This window comes from Medicago sativa, chromosome 2 (genome assembly GCF_051527215.1).
Source record: "Medicago sativa cultivar Bolivia chromosome 2, Bolivia_mono, whole genome shotgun sequence".
NCBI lineage: Eukaryota > Viridiplantae > Streptophyta > Magnoliopsida > Fabales > Fabaceae > Medicago > Medicago sativa.
In genome coordinates this window covers 16,755,909-16,775,709 of record NC_140750.1, presented here as the reverse complement: position 1 = coordinate 16,775,709, position 19,801 = coordinate 16,755,909, and the positions used below count along the sequence as shown (strand labels likewise).

General features: G+C 31.5%; 1 protein-coding gene across 1 annotated transcript; it reads right to left on the bottom strand.

Annotated features, from left to right (window-relative positions):
* Window positions 1-2,877: 2,877 nt before the first annotated feature.
* On the bottom strand, window positions 2,878-10,965 carry LOC146945022 (GTP binding protein). Its single transcript, XM_085743401.1, has 12 exons — window positions 10,836-10,965; window positions 9,711-9,878; window positions 9,438-9,561; window positions 9,239-9,330; window positions 8,689-8,787; window positions 7,569-7,682; window positions 6,403-6,467; window positions 5,947-6,063; window positions 4,805-4,880; window positions 4,097-4,189; window positions 3,454-3,504; window positions 2,878-3,220 (listed from the first exon to the last, which is right to left on the bottom strand). The coding sequence occupies exons 1-12, from the start codon at window positions 10,920-10,922 to the stop codon at window positions 3,122-3,124; spliced, it is 1,185 nt and encodes a 394-aa protein (XP_085599527.1). The 5' UTR covers window positions 10,923-10,965; the 3' UTR covers window positions 2,878-3,121.
* Between the last annotated feature and the right edge of the window lie 8,836 nt (window positions 10,966-19,801).

Sequence of the window (19,801 nt, the reverse complement as noted above, 5' to 3'; positions counted from 1 at the left end):
CCGCCAATCCTAGCACGCAAATAGTTTGGTTGAAAGTACAACAATGGAAAGATATATGAATATGATACAAGGGAAATGTTTATTTAGAAAGAAAAGAAAAGTTTATTTAGATGAGCCTCGTGCTAAAAAGTTTTTTGTTCATTTGGGAAGAGAGCAATAAGAGAGGGCGCCTTCTACGATGGATGAGCTTAACAAGTCTTCAACCGTAGATGAGTATTAGTTTTTTTTTTTTTTTTAAACAAAGCAAAATTACTGCATTTCATTAAAGATCAAGGGATACAATGTAGAAGAGGCTTCCTGAAAAGTATGAGGGCTAGGGTGTGATAAGGCAACTCTAGCTATATTATGAGCTACCTTATTTGTTTGCCTCCGAACAAACGACACTACGTAATCGGGATTACTATATAAGAGGCTCTTACATTCAAAAACTAAATCACCAAATTCATTGGAGGGAATATTGCGAGCTGAAAGAGCGTCCACCAAAGTCTTGCTATCCGTTTCAAAGGTAACATTGTGCATGCTATTGGAGATTGCCATTTTTAAAGAGTGAAGAAGGCCAAGAGATTCCGCTTCAAGGACTGATACAGATAAGTGGAGGTATTCAGATTTACCTATTAAAAGAGCTCTTGTAGAGTCTCAAAAGCCCAAGTCGCAAGCCGTAGTTGTGTTATTGTTAAAGAGGGCAGCATCGACAATACATTTAATGTATCCTGGTTGTGGCTTAGTCCATGCCGGTTGTTGATCTTGGGGAGTCACCGGATGCTTAGCTTTTTGCATGCAACTCCATTCATGTAGCACATCTTGAGCTCGGATAATGATGGAAGTGGCTGAAGTATCAGTTGAATCCCAAAGCTTTGCGTTTCGACTCTTCCACAAGCTCCAAAGAGTCATGGTGAAGATGAGTTTTTCTTGCTCCTTTAACCTAGTAAACAAATCAAACAACATGGTAGAGAAGTTATTAGCCTCAAGGAGTAGCTCACGAATAATGTTTCCAGTACCAATTTTGTCCCAACATTCAATCACCTTGGAGCAAATAAAGAAGATATGCATATGAGATTCCGCCAAAAGATCGCAATAGACACAAGATTCATTGCACGGGATGCCACGATTGGAAAGGTTTACTCTCGTTGGTAGACATTGATGTGCTATCCTCCAAAGAAAAGTGCGGACACGTGGTGGGACTTTGAGATTCCATATGAGATTCCACTGAGGATTATGCGGAGGTTCTTGATCGTGGATGAGATTCATGCATAATCTATACGCAGATTTAACCGTATAAGATCCATCAATTGTTGCCTTCCAAACACGAGTGTCCTCTATAAGTCAGGGGTATAAAGGTGTTGCAAGGATTGCAGTAGCATCTGTATGGTTGAATAGAGAGCGCACAATAGCGTGATTCCATGAGAGGGAGCCTGAGTGCATCAAATGGTTGACCGTGAGGTCCTCAAAGGAAGGAGGGGTGATGGTGGACGGTTTAAGGGATGGTAAATTACGCACCCATGGCATACTTCACACATTAATCTTGTTTTGTAGTTTGGTTTAACTCCCAACCAATTCAATCAAATAAAAAGTGATTTTGTTTGAATAACATGTTTAAGGTTTTAAACCCGCAAACTCATCTCATTAAAACCAAATTATGAATTTTTACTTTTGTAGATGTAATTTAAAACTTTGAAGTGTTCAATCTATAACTGTTTCATTTAGTATAGAGAAATGATATTTGTACAACCATTTTGTGACAACATTTTGACAATTTTTTCTCTCATATTTACATTAGGTTCTTATTCTCTATCTATTATTTTTGACCAATCAAAAGAGAGAGAAACAAAGTTGTTCTAAAGAGTTGTACAAATATCACTACTTAGTACAAGTGCTAAAATTTTAAATAATGAAAGTCTACGTAGCAAAATTTTCATGGGATAAAATGTAATATATTTTATTTTATTTTAAAAACTATTCTATGTCTCATAACTCGATAATCAAACATGAACCAACTCATTATCAAATTGAACTGGTTCGTATTTGATATAAAAAATATGAAATTCTGACCATCCAAACTGCTAAAGTTTGATAGAGTCGAATAACATATGTAGACCCTTACTTGTATTCGTCATAATAATATCTTATATTACTTCTACTTCTACTCACTTGCATTCTTTTGACAATCTTCCCTTTTACTTTCTTTCTTTGGAGACTCATTTCTTACCTAAACAAAGCCTAAATCATAAATGTTCATCTCAAATCAGCAAACTATGTGACTAGTTTTGCTACAATACATAGCTCTTTCTTCCTAACATTGAGCTCTAACCACAATTCACAAGTTCCCCAACCCCTTCCTCTCATATTTAGCATTTGCAAGAATTATTGTCTATTTTAGTTATGCATTCAGTTGTCTTTATTCCTTATCCAATGAGGAAAACATTTTGTATATATTATGGAGTAATTTTGTAAGCATAATGTAAGATCTTAGAGTCCAATGACAATTATTTTCTCTTAACAGCTATACCCTAAACTCACCACGCATCATCATCTCTCCCCAATCCCAAACCCAAATGTGTATTTAGTTTTACTTTATATAGATACCTGGTCTAGGTTCTTTGCATTAAAAACATTGCCAAGATATAAAGGTTGAGTAAAGATCATATTTATTTCTCAAGAAATTGAAGGTTCCATTAATGTACTGATGGATATCTACATAAACCTGATTAATGTCACTAATTTTAAAAACGTTTTATACACAAAATACTCATATGATAGGGCCTATAATTTCTTTTGAGAAATTCAATTGGAAGTAGTAACCAAAAAATTCCCAGTTCACATCAAATTTACTCTGTTTAACAAACAATATACTGATTGATCTAACACGCAATACCTCAATAGGGATCAACTCACCAACATTTATGTATTCAAAACTGCTATAAGACGTAACTTAAACACGTTTTAATCGGAAATGGCTAAAGTCAAATCCACTAGAAATAATTAACCTAAGTACATAGTTCATGAAAATTTCCAAAAATTACACTTTCAACTTCTTATATAATGCTCAAAAACATGGTAGGCGTGTCCATGAAAAACAGTTCACGGAAAGCAGACAACTGCCACTAAAGGTGAATTTCTGGTTTCACTTCTTCCCTCCACCAGAAACATTGAACTTGAAAAATATAATGTCACCATCTTGGACCACATAAGTTTTCCCTTCTTGTTTATATTTTCCAGCAGCCTAATAATAAACAATACAACAAAGAGTGAGATATGGTTAGGTCCCTAAAAGAACCTATAAACTAACAACATAAACAAATTTACACAAATGTTTCAAATATTTGCCACAATTAAGCTAAGAAGTCAGACCTGAAGTGTTGTCTCAAATTTTTGTTCCATTACAGTTATATCTAAACATTTTAGGAATCAATAGAAATACAAAAAAAGTTATATCTAAAGAATAGAAGTGCATACCTTTACAGCTGACTCACTTCCAAGTTCCTTTAGATCATCAAATTTCATCACCTGAAACGACATTTGCAAAGCACCTAGATCAGTGGTGTATATATATAGAAGTCGCTGTATCAGCGAAAACATAAAAAATAAAAAAATAAAAAAAATTAACAGATCAAATTCAATCATGAGAATTTAAACTACATAACCAGTGAACACATATTTTCATAAGGGGAATGGCTATGCCATAAAGGCCGCCAAGAAAATAGAATAAGAACTGTTGGATGATTGTAGACCAAACCACAATGAGTAACAGTGATTGTGCCATAGAATAAGAAACAATCTTAAGAAAAGCATACTTCAATTAGATTCTTATCCGACGGTAATTCATATTGCAAGGGTGAAACAGCTTGATTAGAATCATAAAGAAGAATTCATTTCTAAATTTGTCGTGAAGGAAAGGATGCCTTTAGTATTCAATCTTAGAATCTGAGAATTCCTGTTCTTGTTTGTAAAAAATAAAAATAAATGCTGGTGCAATAAAGCATTTGCAGATAATTTAATTGCTGAATAGATATGTATAGATGTCACAATGCTACGTAAATAAGTTAAATAGGAGAGATAATATGGTTGATCAAGAAGTGTCCAAAATTAATGAACTTACCTCAGCACAAATAAATCCTTTCTCAAAATCAGTATGGATAGCCCCTGCAGCTTGAGGAGCCTTTGTTAGGCGTCTAATTTGCCAACACTTAACCTGAAAGAAGCAAATAATAGCCACAAAAGTTACGAAATGAAAGGCACCAAAAGCTGTACCTTAGACATGGAAAAACCAAACAAAAGAATTCAAGCAAATAACAGTTCTCAAATCAGAATGAGAAAGAACCACCATGAAGCCTCGACAAAGGAACACATCAGAACAAAGGAAGGGGGTGCAGGGAGGTGTTAACAAACACATGCATTTCATACCAGCCCTTCAGTTTCTTTTCATTCAATAATATAATTGCATTTGACTTTACCATATATGTGACAAGAAGCACATGAAAAAGTAAACTAAAAAACAAGTATTTGAATCGAACTATTCCTATCAATGATACAAATCACACTGATGATTCATTCATCAATTGCATGATTCAAATTCAACTCATTGATTGTACGATTTAAATTCATTTGTTATTCATCATATGACTAAAATAGTTGTCCCATTACCAAGTATAGAACCGTGCATTTCAAATTATAAATCGTAAGATTTTGCCAACTATGGGAGAAACTAATAATTATAGTTTGGCAAGGTTATGAAACCAAGACCGTGAACACTCATAACTATTTAGAAGACAACTAACAGTGTGAAAGGAGATATGTGGATATTTACCTCATCAGGTCCTGCTGTGAAAAAGTAAATGAGATTGATAGCTGAGAATCCAGTCTTTATTATTTTGGGAAGAGCACTGTTAAAATGAAAGATATAGCAATTTCAGTAGCATATAAATTATGCACCAAATCTTTAAAATTAATATGGATTCAGCTAGAACTTCTTATGAAAAAGGAGATTAAAAAATAAAAAACAAAGGCAAACAGGATAAGCTTCTAATGTCTGATGTAGTAATCTTAATTGTGATAAAAAGGGATTTTTTCTCTCAATTTGTTTAAAAGAGAACAAGGCTAATTCTCACTTCAAAAGCATAGACACATAGTGCATATGCACAGAAAATAATGAATATTAGGTTTTACTGATATTTTACACGTCTGCGACTTTCAAATTTGGATGGCAATGGCGACCAAGGGAAAATGAATTTGGGATAATATATGACATGTGAAAGCGGTAAGTTAGCTCAGACACCCACAACAACCAAGCCTTATCCCACTAAGTGGGGTCAGCTACTTAGCTCAGACACCCGGTGTATTTTAAACTGAACCAATCATTCAGCGATGAAAATATTGCTTCACAGTTCAATGGTCTGACTATAATCACACCATGGTCGAACCAGAAATAAATAAATACTTGTTCAATATATATATGTGTGTGTGTGTGTGTGTGTGCGCGTGCGCGCGTGCGCGTGCAGTATAGTATGATACATTTTGGAAATAATAAAGAATAGTAGTTGCATATTAATGGTAACTGGTAAGACTGTATAAGCCAATGTGTCTGATTCATACGATTAAAAAAATACTATTTTTTTAAGCAAAGAAACTGGTTCATTGTGAGAATAACAGAGTTTCACTGGTTCGCAGTTTTTCGACCGGTACCTGACAGGACTAACCCAATTTAGGTTCCTTGTTAGATCCGTCTGACTGACTGGTCAAGGCCGGATATCTATAAAATATGAATCTATGTGGTGTCTATTAAGTTGAAATTTTTTTAAGGTATAAAAGAATGAAAATGAATATTTCAACATATACTCAAGACCTTAATATTTGATGTATAAGTAAATTCAGTCTTCTCAAATATAATATTTGCATAATAACTTCACATTCATACATTTAATAGAAGTAAGGCAAATACATTGTACAGACCTTTGAACGTTGTTCGCCTCACAGTATTTAGCCGCCTCATCAGGAGGCATATCTGAAAGATTCTTCTCTAAGACACAGCTGAAAGGAATCATTTGTCCACCACCATGTTCCTGGACCCTGGAGAACAAATGTGACTAATGGTAATTAAATTTCTTTTTTGACATTAATACATCATAAACCAACAAATATTTAGAGAATAATAAGGAAAAACAGAAAAACTAGGCACAATAAGAAATATAAGTTAAAAGTAAACAGTAATACACAAGAAGCAACAAAATGTGACAAACTAGTAAATATTTTCTTCTTCTAGTGGCTCGTAGAAAGAAATAACTAAAATACTTTGCAACTATTCATTGCATCCTTCATATTCGCACAGAGGTAGCCAGGAATGAGACAAAGTCTGAATGGCTCCCAGAAGAAAAAAATGACATGGAAAGAAAAAAAATAACTACGTACCATGTGTGAATTTTGGGAAGAAACTTGTTCTTCTTTCTTTGGTAATCTCTTTCAGTCATATTAATCTGTGAATAAAATGCAAGTATTAAAGATGGAAAATTCACATAAACAGATCTGAGATAAAGTACATGAAACAATATGGATTTTGATTAAATTTATCAGTCACTAATTATATATACTTCACACTAAACATATGTGACGGACACAAATACATAGAGTGATAAGGCGAGTTCTGAAAATTCTAGAACATGAAATGGCAATTGGCAAAGATAACAAAATTAAATAATTATAAAATGAACTTATATATGCCGACGTGTTTGGATGGAAGTATGTATGAAATGTGGCCTTCACAAGAAAAAGGTATGCGAATGAATGGTTCATATCGCAGGCTGGGAAAGAGGAAATGAATACCAGATCATACATCGTTTTGTCAACTTGTGCAGTTGCAAATGCCTTTGGATAGAAAATAATCAAACTTATGTTCATATTTGAATTTCAACCACAACAACAACCAAGCCTTATCCCACTAAGTGAGTTCGGCTACATGGATCAAATTACGCCATAATGTTCTATTAATCATAAACCATATTTGGATCCAACTCATTAATCTCTAATCGTTCCTAATGGTTTCACTTATAGTTTTTCTAGGTTTTCCTCTGGCTCTAGTGATCTGACTACCCCTCCATCTGATCTACTCTCTACTACAGAATCTACAGGTCTTCTCTCTACATGCCCAAACCACCTAAGCCTATTTTCCACCATATTTTCTACTATAGGTGCTACCCCAACTCTCTCTCTCTCTCTCTCTCTCTAATGTTATCATTTCAACCAAACGATTATTATACTTAGGAGTTTCCTATAAAAGAAATTACAATGTGGAGTCAATCGCAGCTAATAATCACATCATCAATATACCCGAGCCATATCCAGCCAACTTTGAGAAATATCAAATTAGTATTTCATATTTTCCAAACATATAGAAAACAGACACTTCTGACACATATCCATCAAGACATATCCCAAATTATGTAGCACTGTTAAGTATCGTTGGTAACGCGAAATAATTGGTAGTAGAATATGATACGAAATGACATAGATTACAGGTTGTATGTAAGCCAAAGACATACAAAAAGTCAAAAGCAAGAAAGAGAAGTGAAATATGTTACCAAGTATACAACAGGCTTGGCAGTAAGCAACTGGAAGGAATTCAAAATCTCGACCTCGGCAGCTTTCCAATCCCCTAGGCGTACATCTTTTCCCTCCTCAATGAATGCCTTGACCTGAAGATGTAAAAAATTGCCACCAAAATGTTCATCTTATATTTACCCACAACTTTTTTTGAGTGTATATTTACAAAACTTAAACACATGAGAAGAGAAAAGGAATGTGACATTACATTTATAGAATCAACCTTATGAGAGAATGCAATGCATAACATAAAAATGAACACATACTTAATTTCCATGCTTCTTTAAGAGCTAATATAAGTCATCCAGTGAGGCAATTGATTTGATTATTTACATTATATTTCAACCCAAATTTGAGAATATTGTTGCAAGCAACTACTCCCATTTTATTAAAGTAATGTATTGTGGAATCCAGAGAGAATCATACGAAGAAAACACCAATAAAACACCCAAAAAAAAAAAGTAAGACAACACATAACAGATACAATAGTAGTAAACTGTAAATTATATAAAATAACAAGACAAAAGGTGGCCAATGGCCATAGTACAGTTAAAACTCTATAAATTAATAATGTCAGGACCGGAGAAATTTATTAATTTAGAGAGTTATTAACTTATCGATAAATTAATAATTATTAATTTAAAGAGTTTTTAAGTAATTATACTGTACATACCAAACAAAAAGGCAAATTAGTTTATGCCTCTTAGAATTACGTTGCAGCGAACCTTGGGACTCAACGTAAATTAGTAACTACTGTGTTCATATGCATTGGAAATCAATAATGACTTTTGAAGTACAGTAAATGTAAACAAGAGGAACAAATGTGTTCAATGTATTCTTAATATATATTTTTTCAGTTTCTATGAATTATTAATTTATGATTTTCTTGGGACCGAAAATTATAAAGGGATCTCCCAAAAAATTATTATCTTATTATTTTAGCGAGTTTTTCAATTTTTTACATTGACCCAAGTCGGGACCGGACAAATTTATTATTTTAGAGAGTTTATTAATTTACCGAGTATTAAATTAAAGAGTTTCTACTGTATCATGCAAAAGCTAAATGAGTACAAATAATGCTCAGAAGCTAAATCAAACCTTTTGACAACATTCAAGCTCGATTTTTAACTGCTTGTCATTGCTCCTCTTCATGCTCTTTTCAAGATCTTCTAACTTGTTTTGCATGAATTCAATATCCTATGATGTTACGCAAAGGGAAAGGATTAGCAGTTACGTTACAGTAAACAAGAAGTTCAATTGAAAAGGTACAACCTTTAAATTTTGATAAAATAATAAATTCATCAAAACTAAAAAAAAAAAGAAATTACAATGAATTTGGAATAAAGGGATCCTCCTTAGCGTTAAAACACACATAGATAAACAGACAGATATTAAAGAAAAACAAAATCAATGGAGCAGAGATATTCATCCTTCCACATGTTTGTTAAGAAAGCCCCCTTAAAAGACCATGTACTTTACAACCAATCAAAAAAAATTGATGTTTGATCAAACAACAATAACGGTTGGCAAGGAGGAAAAATATCCTAACATAACAATTAACATACTAATATTGGCCTATTCAAAAAATAAATAATGGTTGGCCCAAAAGCCAATTTTATGATAAAGAAAAGGTTTCAATTAAGCATACCTTCAGCCGTAACTCTTCAGTAATAACCTCTAAATCCCTCACAGGGTCAACAGTGTCGTCTACGTGGATAATATCTGGATCCTCAAATGCACCTACCAAACAACAATGACTATAGGTTAATAACGCCGAAATCAATATGACAATATCATAACATCATGATGCAAAAGTGGTGTGGAAATAGGAGCAGGAATCATCTTACGTAGAACGTGAAAAATGCCATCAACAGCCCGGATGTGAGATAAAAAACTATTTCCCAACCCTTGCCCCTCATGAGCACCTCGAACCAATCCAGCTATGTCATGGATTTCTAAAAAAGCAGAGACCTGTATTTACAGATCCAACAAACACGTCAGGATATATAATACACTTATCCATCAAATAATAGATAACTAAAAGTTAGTGACGGCATGCGTGTATATTAGTAGATTAACAAAAGAGATACACCAGCAATGGTATGAGCCAGATTACAAACCTCGCTTTTTGGCTTGAACAATTGACAAAGCCACTCAAAACGCTCGTCAGGGACATTGACCCTTGCCTCATTAGGCTCAATAGTGCAAAAGGGGAAGTTCTCAGCAGGAATTGCCATCTTTGTGAGTGTATTGAAAAGTGTAGACTTTCCAACATTTGGCAAACCAACCTGAACAACAGAGTAATAATAACTAACATGAAATGAAAAATACAAAGTCCATGTTTGATTAAACAACATAATTAAGCACTTGTAGCATAAACATTTATCATTTAAGTGCTTATATATAGGCTATTTCTATACCAAAAGATACAATACAGTTAAATCGTATTCACATAAGCTATCCTTGAGAGATTATGAAAATAAGTTGAAAACAACTTTTTCATAAGCTCTTCAAAATAGTCTGTCATAAGTTGTTTTCATAAGCTCTCTCAAAGAGTATTATAGTGATTATGTAAGTAGATGAACTTAAATAAGCCATATCCAAACAGGCCTATAAACCAAAGGCCTTGTTTGGATAAACAGCTAAATTAAGCACTTATAGCTCAAGTGTTTCTCATATAAGTGCTTATCTATAAGCTATTTCTACATCAAAAGATAAAATAAATTCAAATTCGTTTTCATATAAGCTATCTTTGAGAGCTTATGGAAGTAAAGTGATAAACAGCTCTTGAATATGTCATAAGTTGTTTCCATAAGCTCTCACAAACCTTCTCTTTGCTTATGCCCTTTGATCAACTTTAATAACCCAAATAGAAACAGGCCAATAATCGTTTTCAGACAATTTTTATTATCATTTCACAAACTCAATCCGCTATTGAAACAAACAAACAAACAGTTTGTCATAAGTTATTTTCATAAGCTCCTCAAAGTGATTACGTCGGTAAATAAGCTCAAATAAACCAAATCATTCTCAAAACAAAAAAATCATTTCACAAAATCAATAAGCATTGAAATAAATAAACAGCAACTCAATGGTTCTAGTTACTATCTAGACTATTATAAAGAATCAATTAAGCATGGAATGAAGTTGATTAATGGAGAACCCATTATTGTAATTGAAAAAGGGTTACTGAAAATAGTATAAAAATTGAAAATTGATGCGATTAGAAAGAGATAGAAGAATACGATTCCAATCTTGAGGTGAGAAGAGAAACGACCAAGGATGGGTCGTTCAACTGGAGCTTCCTTCGATTTGGCGGATTTAGGAGGCATTGTTGCGGCGGAGAGAGATTGAAATCGGATGAATGAAGAAGAAATAGCGTGTGTCTCAGAATCTGAAACTCACTCGTGTAGGGTTTTGTTGTAGGAACTCTGTTACTGTTACTTCTTCACTGTTCATTCATTGGTAAAAAAAATACTCAAGGTAAAAATATTTTTTTAATTCTAGTACTACTTTTTTGGTTTATTATTATTCTTTTGTTCATATTTTTTAAATTTGAAGTTATATTTTTCTATTAATTTTTAATTTACTAAAAATATGTGTTAATAGATTTTATTTTTTTTAATGAATATGTGTTAATAGATATGTATGTGAATGTATAAGAGTATTTAGATCATATTGTAAGGATCTCTTCCGGTTTAATAAGGTCATGAATTCGAATTCACCTGTGAGAAAGCAGTATTAAATTTTACTAGTAGTCCTATTTGTTTTAAATGATTAGTCTTTGGGATTCTGCCCAAAAGATATTTGGTTTACATACAAAAAGAGATGTGTACATGCATGTGGTGTGAATTACTTTTTAATTTTGTTTTAATATTAATTTTTGTTCGAGGTCGATCTCGAGTGGCAATCAAAGTGGTGGAAGCGTAAAATTCTTGTGTATAAAGGTTTTTCGGAATGGATAACTTTTCATTAACTCTAATTCTTATGCAAGAATGTGGATTCCTTTGAAATTCCATATGAATTTTTTTATACAAAATAAAAATCCTAACCTTCAAATTTTGTAGGAATGTTCTTTAAAAAATATCGTAAGAATGTCAAATTATGTATCGAACATTTTTTTTTTAAAAATACTCATTAATCAAATCTTCATCTAAAATAAAAACATAACTTCTTTTATATGATAACATTTTTTGACATGTATTTTTTAAAACAACATCCTTTATACGACCACATAACTTCTTCATATGTGGTCGCAATCAACCGAGATAGTATAGACCCTGCCCGTAAGGATCATCGTACGATCAGTAGGTGCAGCTTGATAATTGATTATGTTAGAACGTCCAAACGACCTCGTCACTTGTATAGTCTACTTAAGATAAATAAACACGACATGAATGTTATTTAATATCCAACGAATAAACAGGGGGATTAGAAGAATCCTAACCGCCGCTTACTTTTCTGCAACCAAAACAGGTAACTTGCTCTGTTGCAAACAGATAAAAATTGCAAACTTTTTTATTATTATATCGTCAAACAAAATAAGTAACGCAAATTGTTGATATTTTCGACTAAGCGATTCAAATTACTTATTTCTATCTTTTATTTTTCTGTCATTTATATTTCAATCATTTATTTTTTTCGTAATTTTTTTCTGTTTTCAAAAATTCAAAAATACCGAAAAAAAATCAAAAAATTTAAAAATACCAAAAATATTTAGTCCTAGTTGAGTCATTTTATTTTTAGAGTCTAGTTTATCATATAGTTTTATTTTGTTCTCACTAACATAGTTGATTTTACTGTTTGCATTTTTCATTTAGTACTAACCATTTTCTTTTCTTTTCTCATTTAGGAACTAACATTTGTTTTTTATTTTATATTTAGAGTCGTAGTTTAGGTCACAATTAGTTTGCATTGCATTATTCGAGGGTCGTATTAAAAATTAACGGTTGTTATAATAATTACGGTCTTTAGATCGAGTCTAGGTAACATTCGGTCATTTAATAGTAAGAGTCAGTCCATTAAAAAATTTCATTTATGATTAAGATTAACATTTAGTAATCATAAGATTAAAGTCTTAATTAGCATAGGGTAATAACAATAGTAGTAATATAGATCGAGTCTGCATTACATTTAGGAAATAAATAGTAGTAATATTAATAAGACATCTAAGCTCTTGAAGTGATGGCAACTAATAAGGCATTTCTTTGTTGATATTGTTTTGTTTCAAAATAATAAAGTCCTTAAAATAATTAGTTCGTTTAATAGAGCATTAAGTGTGACTTAATCGTGAGATTCATTAAACGAAAGAACATTATTCTTAAACTATCCGTAGTCAAGCTTTATTGTGAAAAAGGATAACATTAAAGCATAGAGACTATTATGTGGGTAGACCGATGATCACATCTCACGGATCACAGAAAAGAGTTATCATGTCTTCATATAGGTATAAATATTAGGAGTAATATTTATACTGGATTGACCAACCATGAGAATACTACATAGTAAAAAAGTTATGAAAGTGTCATAAGATATTCTCATAGTGATAGTGGTGTATTCCACCCTTTGTCCTGAAACCACTATGTACCCTAGATGTTGGAGTCGAGTACTTTATCACTGTTCAAACGTTGTATGTAACATGATGACTAAAGCATCCAAAACAAGTAAGTTTTTATGGAAAAGTTGTGCAATCATTATTTGATCAAAAGTAACATTTTATATTTCCAAGACAAAATTTTTATTTGTAGATTCCTTAATCATTGCCCCGAGGAAACTGGTTAACAAGACCCTTAAAGATATTAATGGTCAAAATTGTGTATTGGCATGTGTGTAGTGGTTGACTGCGACATGTATTTTAAAACTAAAGGATTAGTCTTTTACAAAATTCAAGTTCTTGTTTCCTAGGACCAATGACATGAATGGTTTGTCACCATTGTATCTAGCTTGTTTTTGTTTTTGACCTTTGCCTAATAATAAATGCCCATTGACTAGTTTCTTCTCTTTCAATAGTAAAAAAGAAATATACTTTCGGTTATTAAAAAAATAGAAAAATACTTGATTTTGTTTTTGACTTTTGCCTAATAATACAAATAATTAGGATCTGATAGAGCAATTTTTTTTGTCTTCTCCTGCCTACGTGTGCAAACAAACAAAGGACCTCAAGAACAAAAGAGATGCAATAGATAATTCTACTTTCAGCAAAAGAAATTCAAAGGACTATTCAACGGAATTATCCATATCAGGCAAATGGCCAATGTTCTTGATTGAAACTTCTCAACGACTCTATTTGCGTTGACACTCTTCTCCAACGTCTCCCAAATGACTGCCTATATAAGGAGTTGAAGACCTTAAAAAGATTAACAAGACTCTGCTATTTTATCGTGTCATTACTCTGTCAAATCGAATATCACAAAACACTTATGATTTTTGTATTCAAGTTCATATCTTAGAAATCCTAAAAAGTATGTTTATTTGTTCAGTTTACACTACCATTGTTAAATCTAGTGTAAAGACAAATTTATTTATTTACTTTCTTAACATTTACAAAGTCTCTTGCCTGCGTGCTTGAGCATATAAGTCTCTTGGTGAAACCTTAAGCATATAGAAAGTCTCAATCAGTTGTGATTGAACAAAAAAATAATGCTAACTAGTGCCCTAAGGGCATTGGTTAAACATAAAAAACAAGTAAGTTTTTATGAAAAAGTTGTGTAATCATTATTTGATCAAAATTAACATCTTATATTTCCAAAACAAAATTTCTATTTGTAGATTCCTTAAAGATATTAATGGTCAAAATTGTGTATTAATACATGTGTGCAGTGATTGACTGCGACATGTATTTTAAAACTAAAGGGTGTAGTCTTTTACAAAATTCAAGTTCTTGTTTCCTAGGACCAATGACATGAATGACTTGTCACCATTGTATCTGGCTTGTTTTTGTTTTTGACTTTTGCCAATAATAAATGCTCATTGAAGCATTGATTAGTTTTTTCTCTTTCAACAGACAAAAAGAAATATATTTGCTACTCCCTCCGTCCCTTAATGTAACCCCCCTTTGCTTTTTTCACATTTCTTAAGAAAAGTTTTCAGTGTAATTAATGTGTCTGTTTTGTGTATTAATATTACCAAACTGTCCTTTGTTTGTATGTGTAATAAATTTGACTATTTATATTTCAAGACAAATTAGTAGTATTAATTAGGGGTATGTTTAGGAAAAAAGTAATAAAAACTTCTAGTAATTTGAAAAGGGGGTTACATTTAGGGACAAAAATAAAATCAAATGGGTGGTTACATTAAGGGACGGAGGGAGTATAAAATAATAAAATAGAAATATACTCCTACCAATCATTTTTATAAGCAAAACACTATTTTTTAAGTTTATTGAATACTTAATGTATTTGATATGTATTATTGACTAAATATATTAGATATTCAATGTACTTGAAAAATAGATTTTTCTTATAAATACAACGAGAGAGTATTTGTTTTTTTTTTATTTACTTTTGACTAATGATAAATGTCCATTGACTAGTTTCTTCTCTTTCACTAGTCAAAAAGAAATATAATTTCGCTTATAAAAAAGGGTCTTCTTAACGAGTGCCTCCAAGGCACTCTTTAAGCATTCCAAAGGAAAAAATAATTTCATATAAAAAGTCAAACATTTCAATTTCCAATGTATTGATTACATTAATTTTCAAAAAAAGTTACATTTTAAAGGTGTTAAAGAGTGCCCCGAGGGAACTCGTTAACATTTCCCTATTAAAAAAAAAAAGGAAATGTTAACTAGTGCTCCCGAGACACGGGTTTAGGACTTTAAATTGTAGCTTTTTATGAAAGTTTGTGTAATAAAGTGTATTGAAAATTGAAATTTTTGATATTTTAAAGAATAATTATTTAATTTAGAATGTTTAAAGTTGGGGACACTTCTTAACGAGACTCTAAAAAATTAGTAATATATTTTCACCATTTTAGTTACTGCCATTATATTTTTGTTCTCAATATTCATCTCTCTTTCTCAAACTTGTGTCATCATCTCAACGGGATTTGATTTTATACTGCTATATCTCGTTCTCACTCTCTTCTGGCGAAGCTTTCTTCTTTTTGTGCTATCTTCATACACTTGGAGGTTAATCACCAATACATCAATAAACAATAAATCAATATTGCAACCAATTTTAAATGGGTGTTTGGTTCTGCAGCAATGATTATTAATTTTGGTTAAAAGTAAGTTGAATATAAGATATTTTATATTTAAATACCTTCATAATATAAGTGATTTGTACGAAATATGTTATTTAAATATTTTAAGTCAAAATTACTTTTAAGTGTATAAATAAACGAGAAGAATTGCTTTCCCTACTCTTTTTAATGTCTAATTGATAACCTTTTAATTTAGTTTTTTTTTGTGAAAAGTTAAAGGTTAATTCTAGTTCTTGTTAAACGTAGAATGCAATAGTTTGTAAACTTCATATGTTAGAATGCAATAGTTCTCTTTTTGATTAATGTACAAGCACATATTCAAAGAGTCATGACGCAATACACATACATAGATGCAGTGGTAGCTATCCTGCATGCTATTTATTCATAGATTCGTCCATGCATGTGTCTTTTGGATCAATTTAACATAGTTTAAGGCAGTAACAACTGAAGGCCACGCACTTGCCCTTGACTGCGTGCTCTTTCTTCTTACAGTCACTGTCACAAAAAGGAAAGTCGAGCGGGACGCATACACCCGTGAATGTACGAGATGGAACCTGACAAATCTTTGCTCCAATCACCACACTTTCCTCTGCATCAAATAGAATATTAATTGGATTGCAAAATTAAATATAGGGACAAGAACAACTATATATTTTTTTTAAGTCAAATCTAATGAGTATATGGTATGGCCACGGTCCGCCATGGTACCGTCGGAGTTCAGCCACCTCCTGTCGTGCGGTGACGGACTCCGTCGTCTGCCGACCCCCCCATATATGATGGAGGTGTTAAATGGGTGAATGGCAAATAGAGGGATCCAGACCATTAAAAAAAGTGTCTAAAGATTGATGTCTTACGTGTAACAAAGAGAACGAGGAAGAGGAAACACAAGCTTGCTAATGATTTCTTCTCCATGGTTTAGTGATGAATTATAAATTTAAGGACTCCCTTCACTTTGTTAAATGTGTGTATTTTTTATGACCCTAAGACACATATATATAGCCCCAAGGGGCTTAGCTAGTAAGAGCTATCATGGTTATTTTATTTAATGTTGGTCAAAATTGGTTATGATATGTGGTAAAGTAGTCAAGTAGATATGTGGTAAAGTAGTCAAGTAGTGCTTTTCTTGGTAATCAACTAGTTAAATATGTCATTGGTCCTTGTATTTTTTTTTATCATATTTTAGCATTGATCCTTATACTTATTTTTGTTTGGCATTGATCCATGCACTTTGTGAAAGTTTTGTTATTAGTCCTTCTGTTAAGTTTAAGTTAAAAAAAACCAAAACTAACGGTGTGCCACGTTAACCAATCATTCTATCCCACATGGCACACTAAAAGACAAAAAACTCAACTATTTTACTACCATTTTATTAATTATTTTTGATAATATCATTAGTCCCTACACTTTCACAGCTATTTGATATTGATCCCTGCACTTTAGTATTAGTCCGTGAACCCTTTTAAAAAAAATCAATGATATTATTATTATTTTGATAATTATTTTTTAAAAAATAAAATAAAAGAAATCCTTTTTAAAGATTTTTTATTTTACTTTTTTAAAGAATAAAATAAAATTGAAGCTTTTAAAGAATTATTTTTTAAAAAATAATTAAAAGTCATTTTTTCATTAAAGAAAACTAATCACGTGAACCAATTATTTTTTAAAAGAATAATTATAAAAATCATTTTAGTTAATTGAAAAATCAAAGTTTTTTTATAGAGAATTATTAGAAATAAAATAAAATAAAATATTGTTTTAAAGAATTTTTTATTTTTATTTTTTAAAGATTAAACTAAAATTAATGTTTTTAAAGAATAATTATAAAATCATTTTTGTTCATTTAAAAAGGGTTTATTTTATTTTATTTCTTTATAATTATTCTTAAGAAAAATAATGATCAAAATAATAATAATATCAGTGAAAGTTTTTTTTTTTAAAAAGGTTCAGGAGCAATACTAAAGTGCAGAGACCAATATCAAACAGCAGTGAAAGTGCATGTGATGTGCGGATTAGACAAGTGTATCAAATCGTTTACTAAGTAATAATGTGATGAGTAGAGTATCGTATCCACATGGATTGTCGTTTCGTCCAAATAATCCGCGTTACTTATTTTTAGTTTGACGATAAAATAAGAGTTAGTTAGAAATTTTCCATTTTCATTGGTTGCAGAAAAGTAAGCAAAGGTTAGGATTTTTTGAATCCCTCTATTTATTTGTTGAATATTAAATAACAGTAATGTTGCGTTTATTTATTTTAGGTGGACTATACAAGAAAATGGAATATACTTTACAGAATAGCTGATGTGGCTATTGATATGAATTTTTGAGAAGAAAGATCCCAGTAAGTAATAATACAATTAGCTGCAACTCAATGCAAAAAAGCAGTGCATATCACAAATCTTAACATTTTTTTTTTTTTTGTGACTAAATGTTTGAAAAATGTATACAAGAAACAGGTGCTAAAAACAGTATTGATAAACAACTTGAATTTAATATAAGGTCATGATTCTTCAAATTGCAGCATTCATTTCTTAGAGTCTTACACATTGATGTGGAATAGATCAGTTGTATTTTTAGAATCGAAATCAACCTCTTATTCTTGATTTGAATGCTCCTCTACAACTTACTACTCTTCTATCTTGTAGACCACTCAAACCTTGACTACTAGAGAAGGAATTTTCAGTGCTATTGTTGTCCATGTTGAGCCAAGCTTCTACCGTGGTAGGCCGGCTTTTACCATCATTGACAAGTCGTTTTTCGGCAATCTCCCCAAACTTGGACAATGATTCGAGGCAATAGTTTCTTATAAGACGTGGATCAATGATAAGTACCATCATTGATAAGATATTTTATGTTTAGATAGCTTCACAATATAAGTGATTTGTATGAAATATATTGTTTGGATATTTTAAGTCAAAATTGCTTTTGGGTGTATAAATGACAAAATTTGCTTTTCTTATGGACAAGAATTGTTTTCCCCACTCTTTTCATTTCTAATTGATAACCTTTTAATTTAGTTTTTTTTTTTGTCAAAGTTAATGGTAAATTCTAGCTCTTGTTAAACAAAGAACTTCAATAGTTAGTATATTTCATATGATAAAATGAATAACTAAGACATGCACAATCGAGCAAACACATTCTCTTCTTGATTAAAGTACACACACATATTCAAAAATTCATGACGCAATGCAGATGCATAGATGTGCTAGCTATACGACATGTTATTTATTTATTTCTTCTACATGGTTTACTGATGAGTTATAATTTTTTATGACTCCTTCACTTTGTGTTAAATGTGTGTATGTGTGACCTTAAAACACACACATATAGCCCCAAGGGGATTGGCTAGCAAGAGCTATCACAATATCTCTCTCTTAAAATGATTGAAGAATATAATACTAATAGTAAAAGCTAATAAAAGAAATCAACTTAAAAAATTAAATATTTTAATGTGGATCAAAATTGGTTAAGACATGTAGCAAAGTAGTCAAGTAGTACTTTTCTTGGTAATAAACTAATTTAATTTTTGTAGACAGACATAACTGGTACACACTTTATTGTTTAGAGGATAACCAGTACATTTTTAGAAGCCTCAAGATACTCAAATACTTTTCTTGTAATCTACTTTCACTTAAAAAATGTAATCCATTTGAATCAAAAAAGGCTCACTTCAAAGTAATTGGAAATTGCTGAAGTTCAATAAGAAATTATTTGATGTAAAAAATGTTTGTCCAGTTTTAAACTTATTCAAAACTTTTTAATCTTGAGACACTAGAACTATTTGATTCATGAACATTAAACCTTGCACATTAATGCTAATTAATTTTAAATATCATAAAATGTTATTTAACTGGAGTTGACATCAATCACTTTGAGTGACATATTATAATTTTAAGGGTGCATTTGTCAAATCATAGAATTCAGAAACTATTTTGGTCGATCCTCACAGTTTCAAAGACTAATGTGCAACTCACAAGATGATTTAAAAGGCAAAGGGAAATGAAAATACATAC

What these genes read in the sequence shown, in the direction of transcription:
- LOC146945022 (XM_085743401.1), bottom strand. Translation starts at nt 10,922, where the DNA reads ATGCCTCCTAAATCCGCCAAATCGAAGGAAGCTCCAGTTGAACGACCC. An exon ending in TGTTCAAGCCAAAAAGCGAG is followed by an intron (nt 9,562 to 9,710) that starts GTTTGTAATCTG and finishes CTGTAAATACAG; the next exon opens with GTCTCTGCTTTTTTAGAAAT. An exon ending in CTGAAGAGTTACGGCTGAAG is followed by an intron (nt 8,788 to 9,238) that starts GTATGCTTAATT and finishes GTAACATCATAG; the next exon opens with GATATTGAATTCATGCAAAA.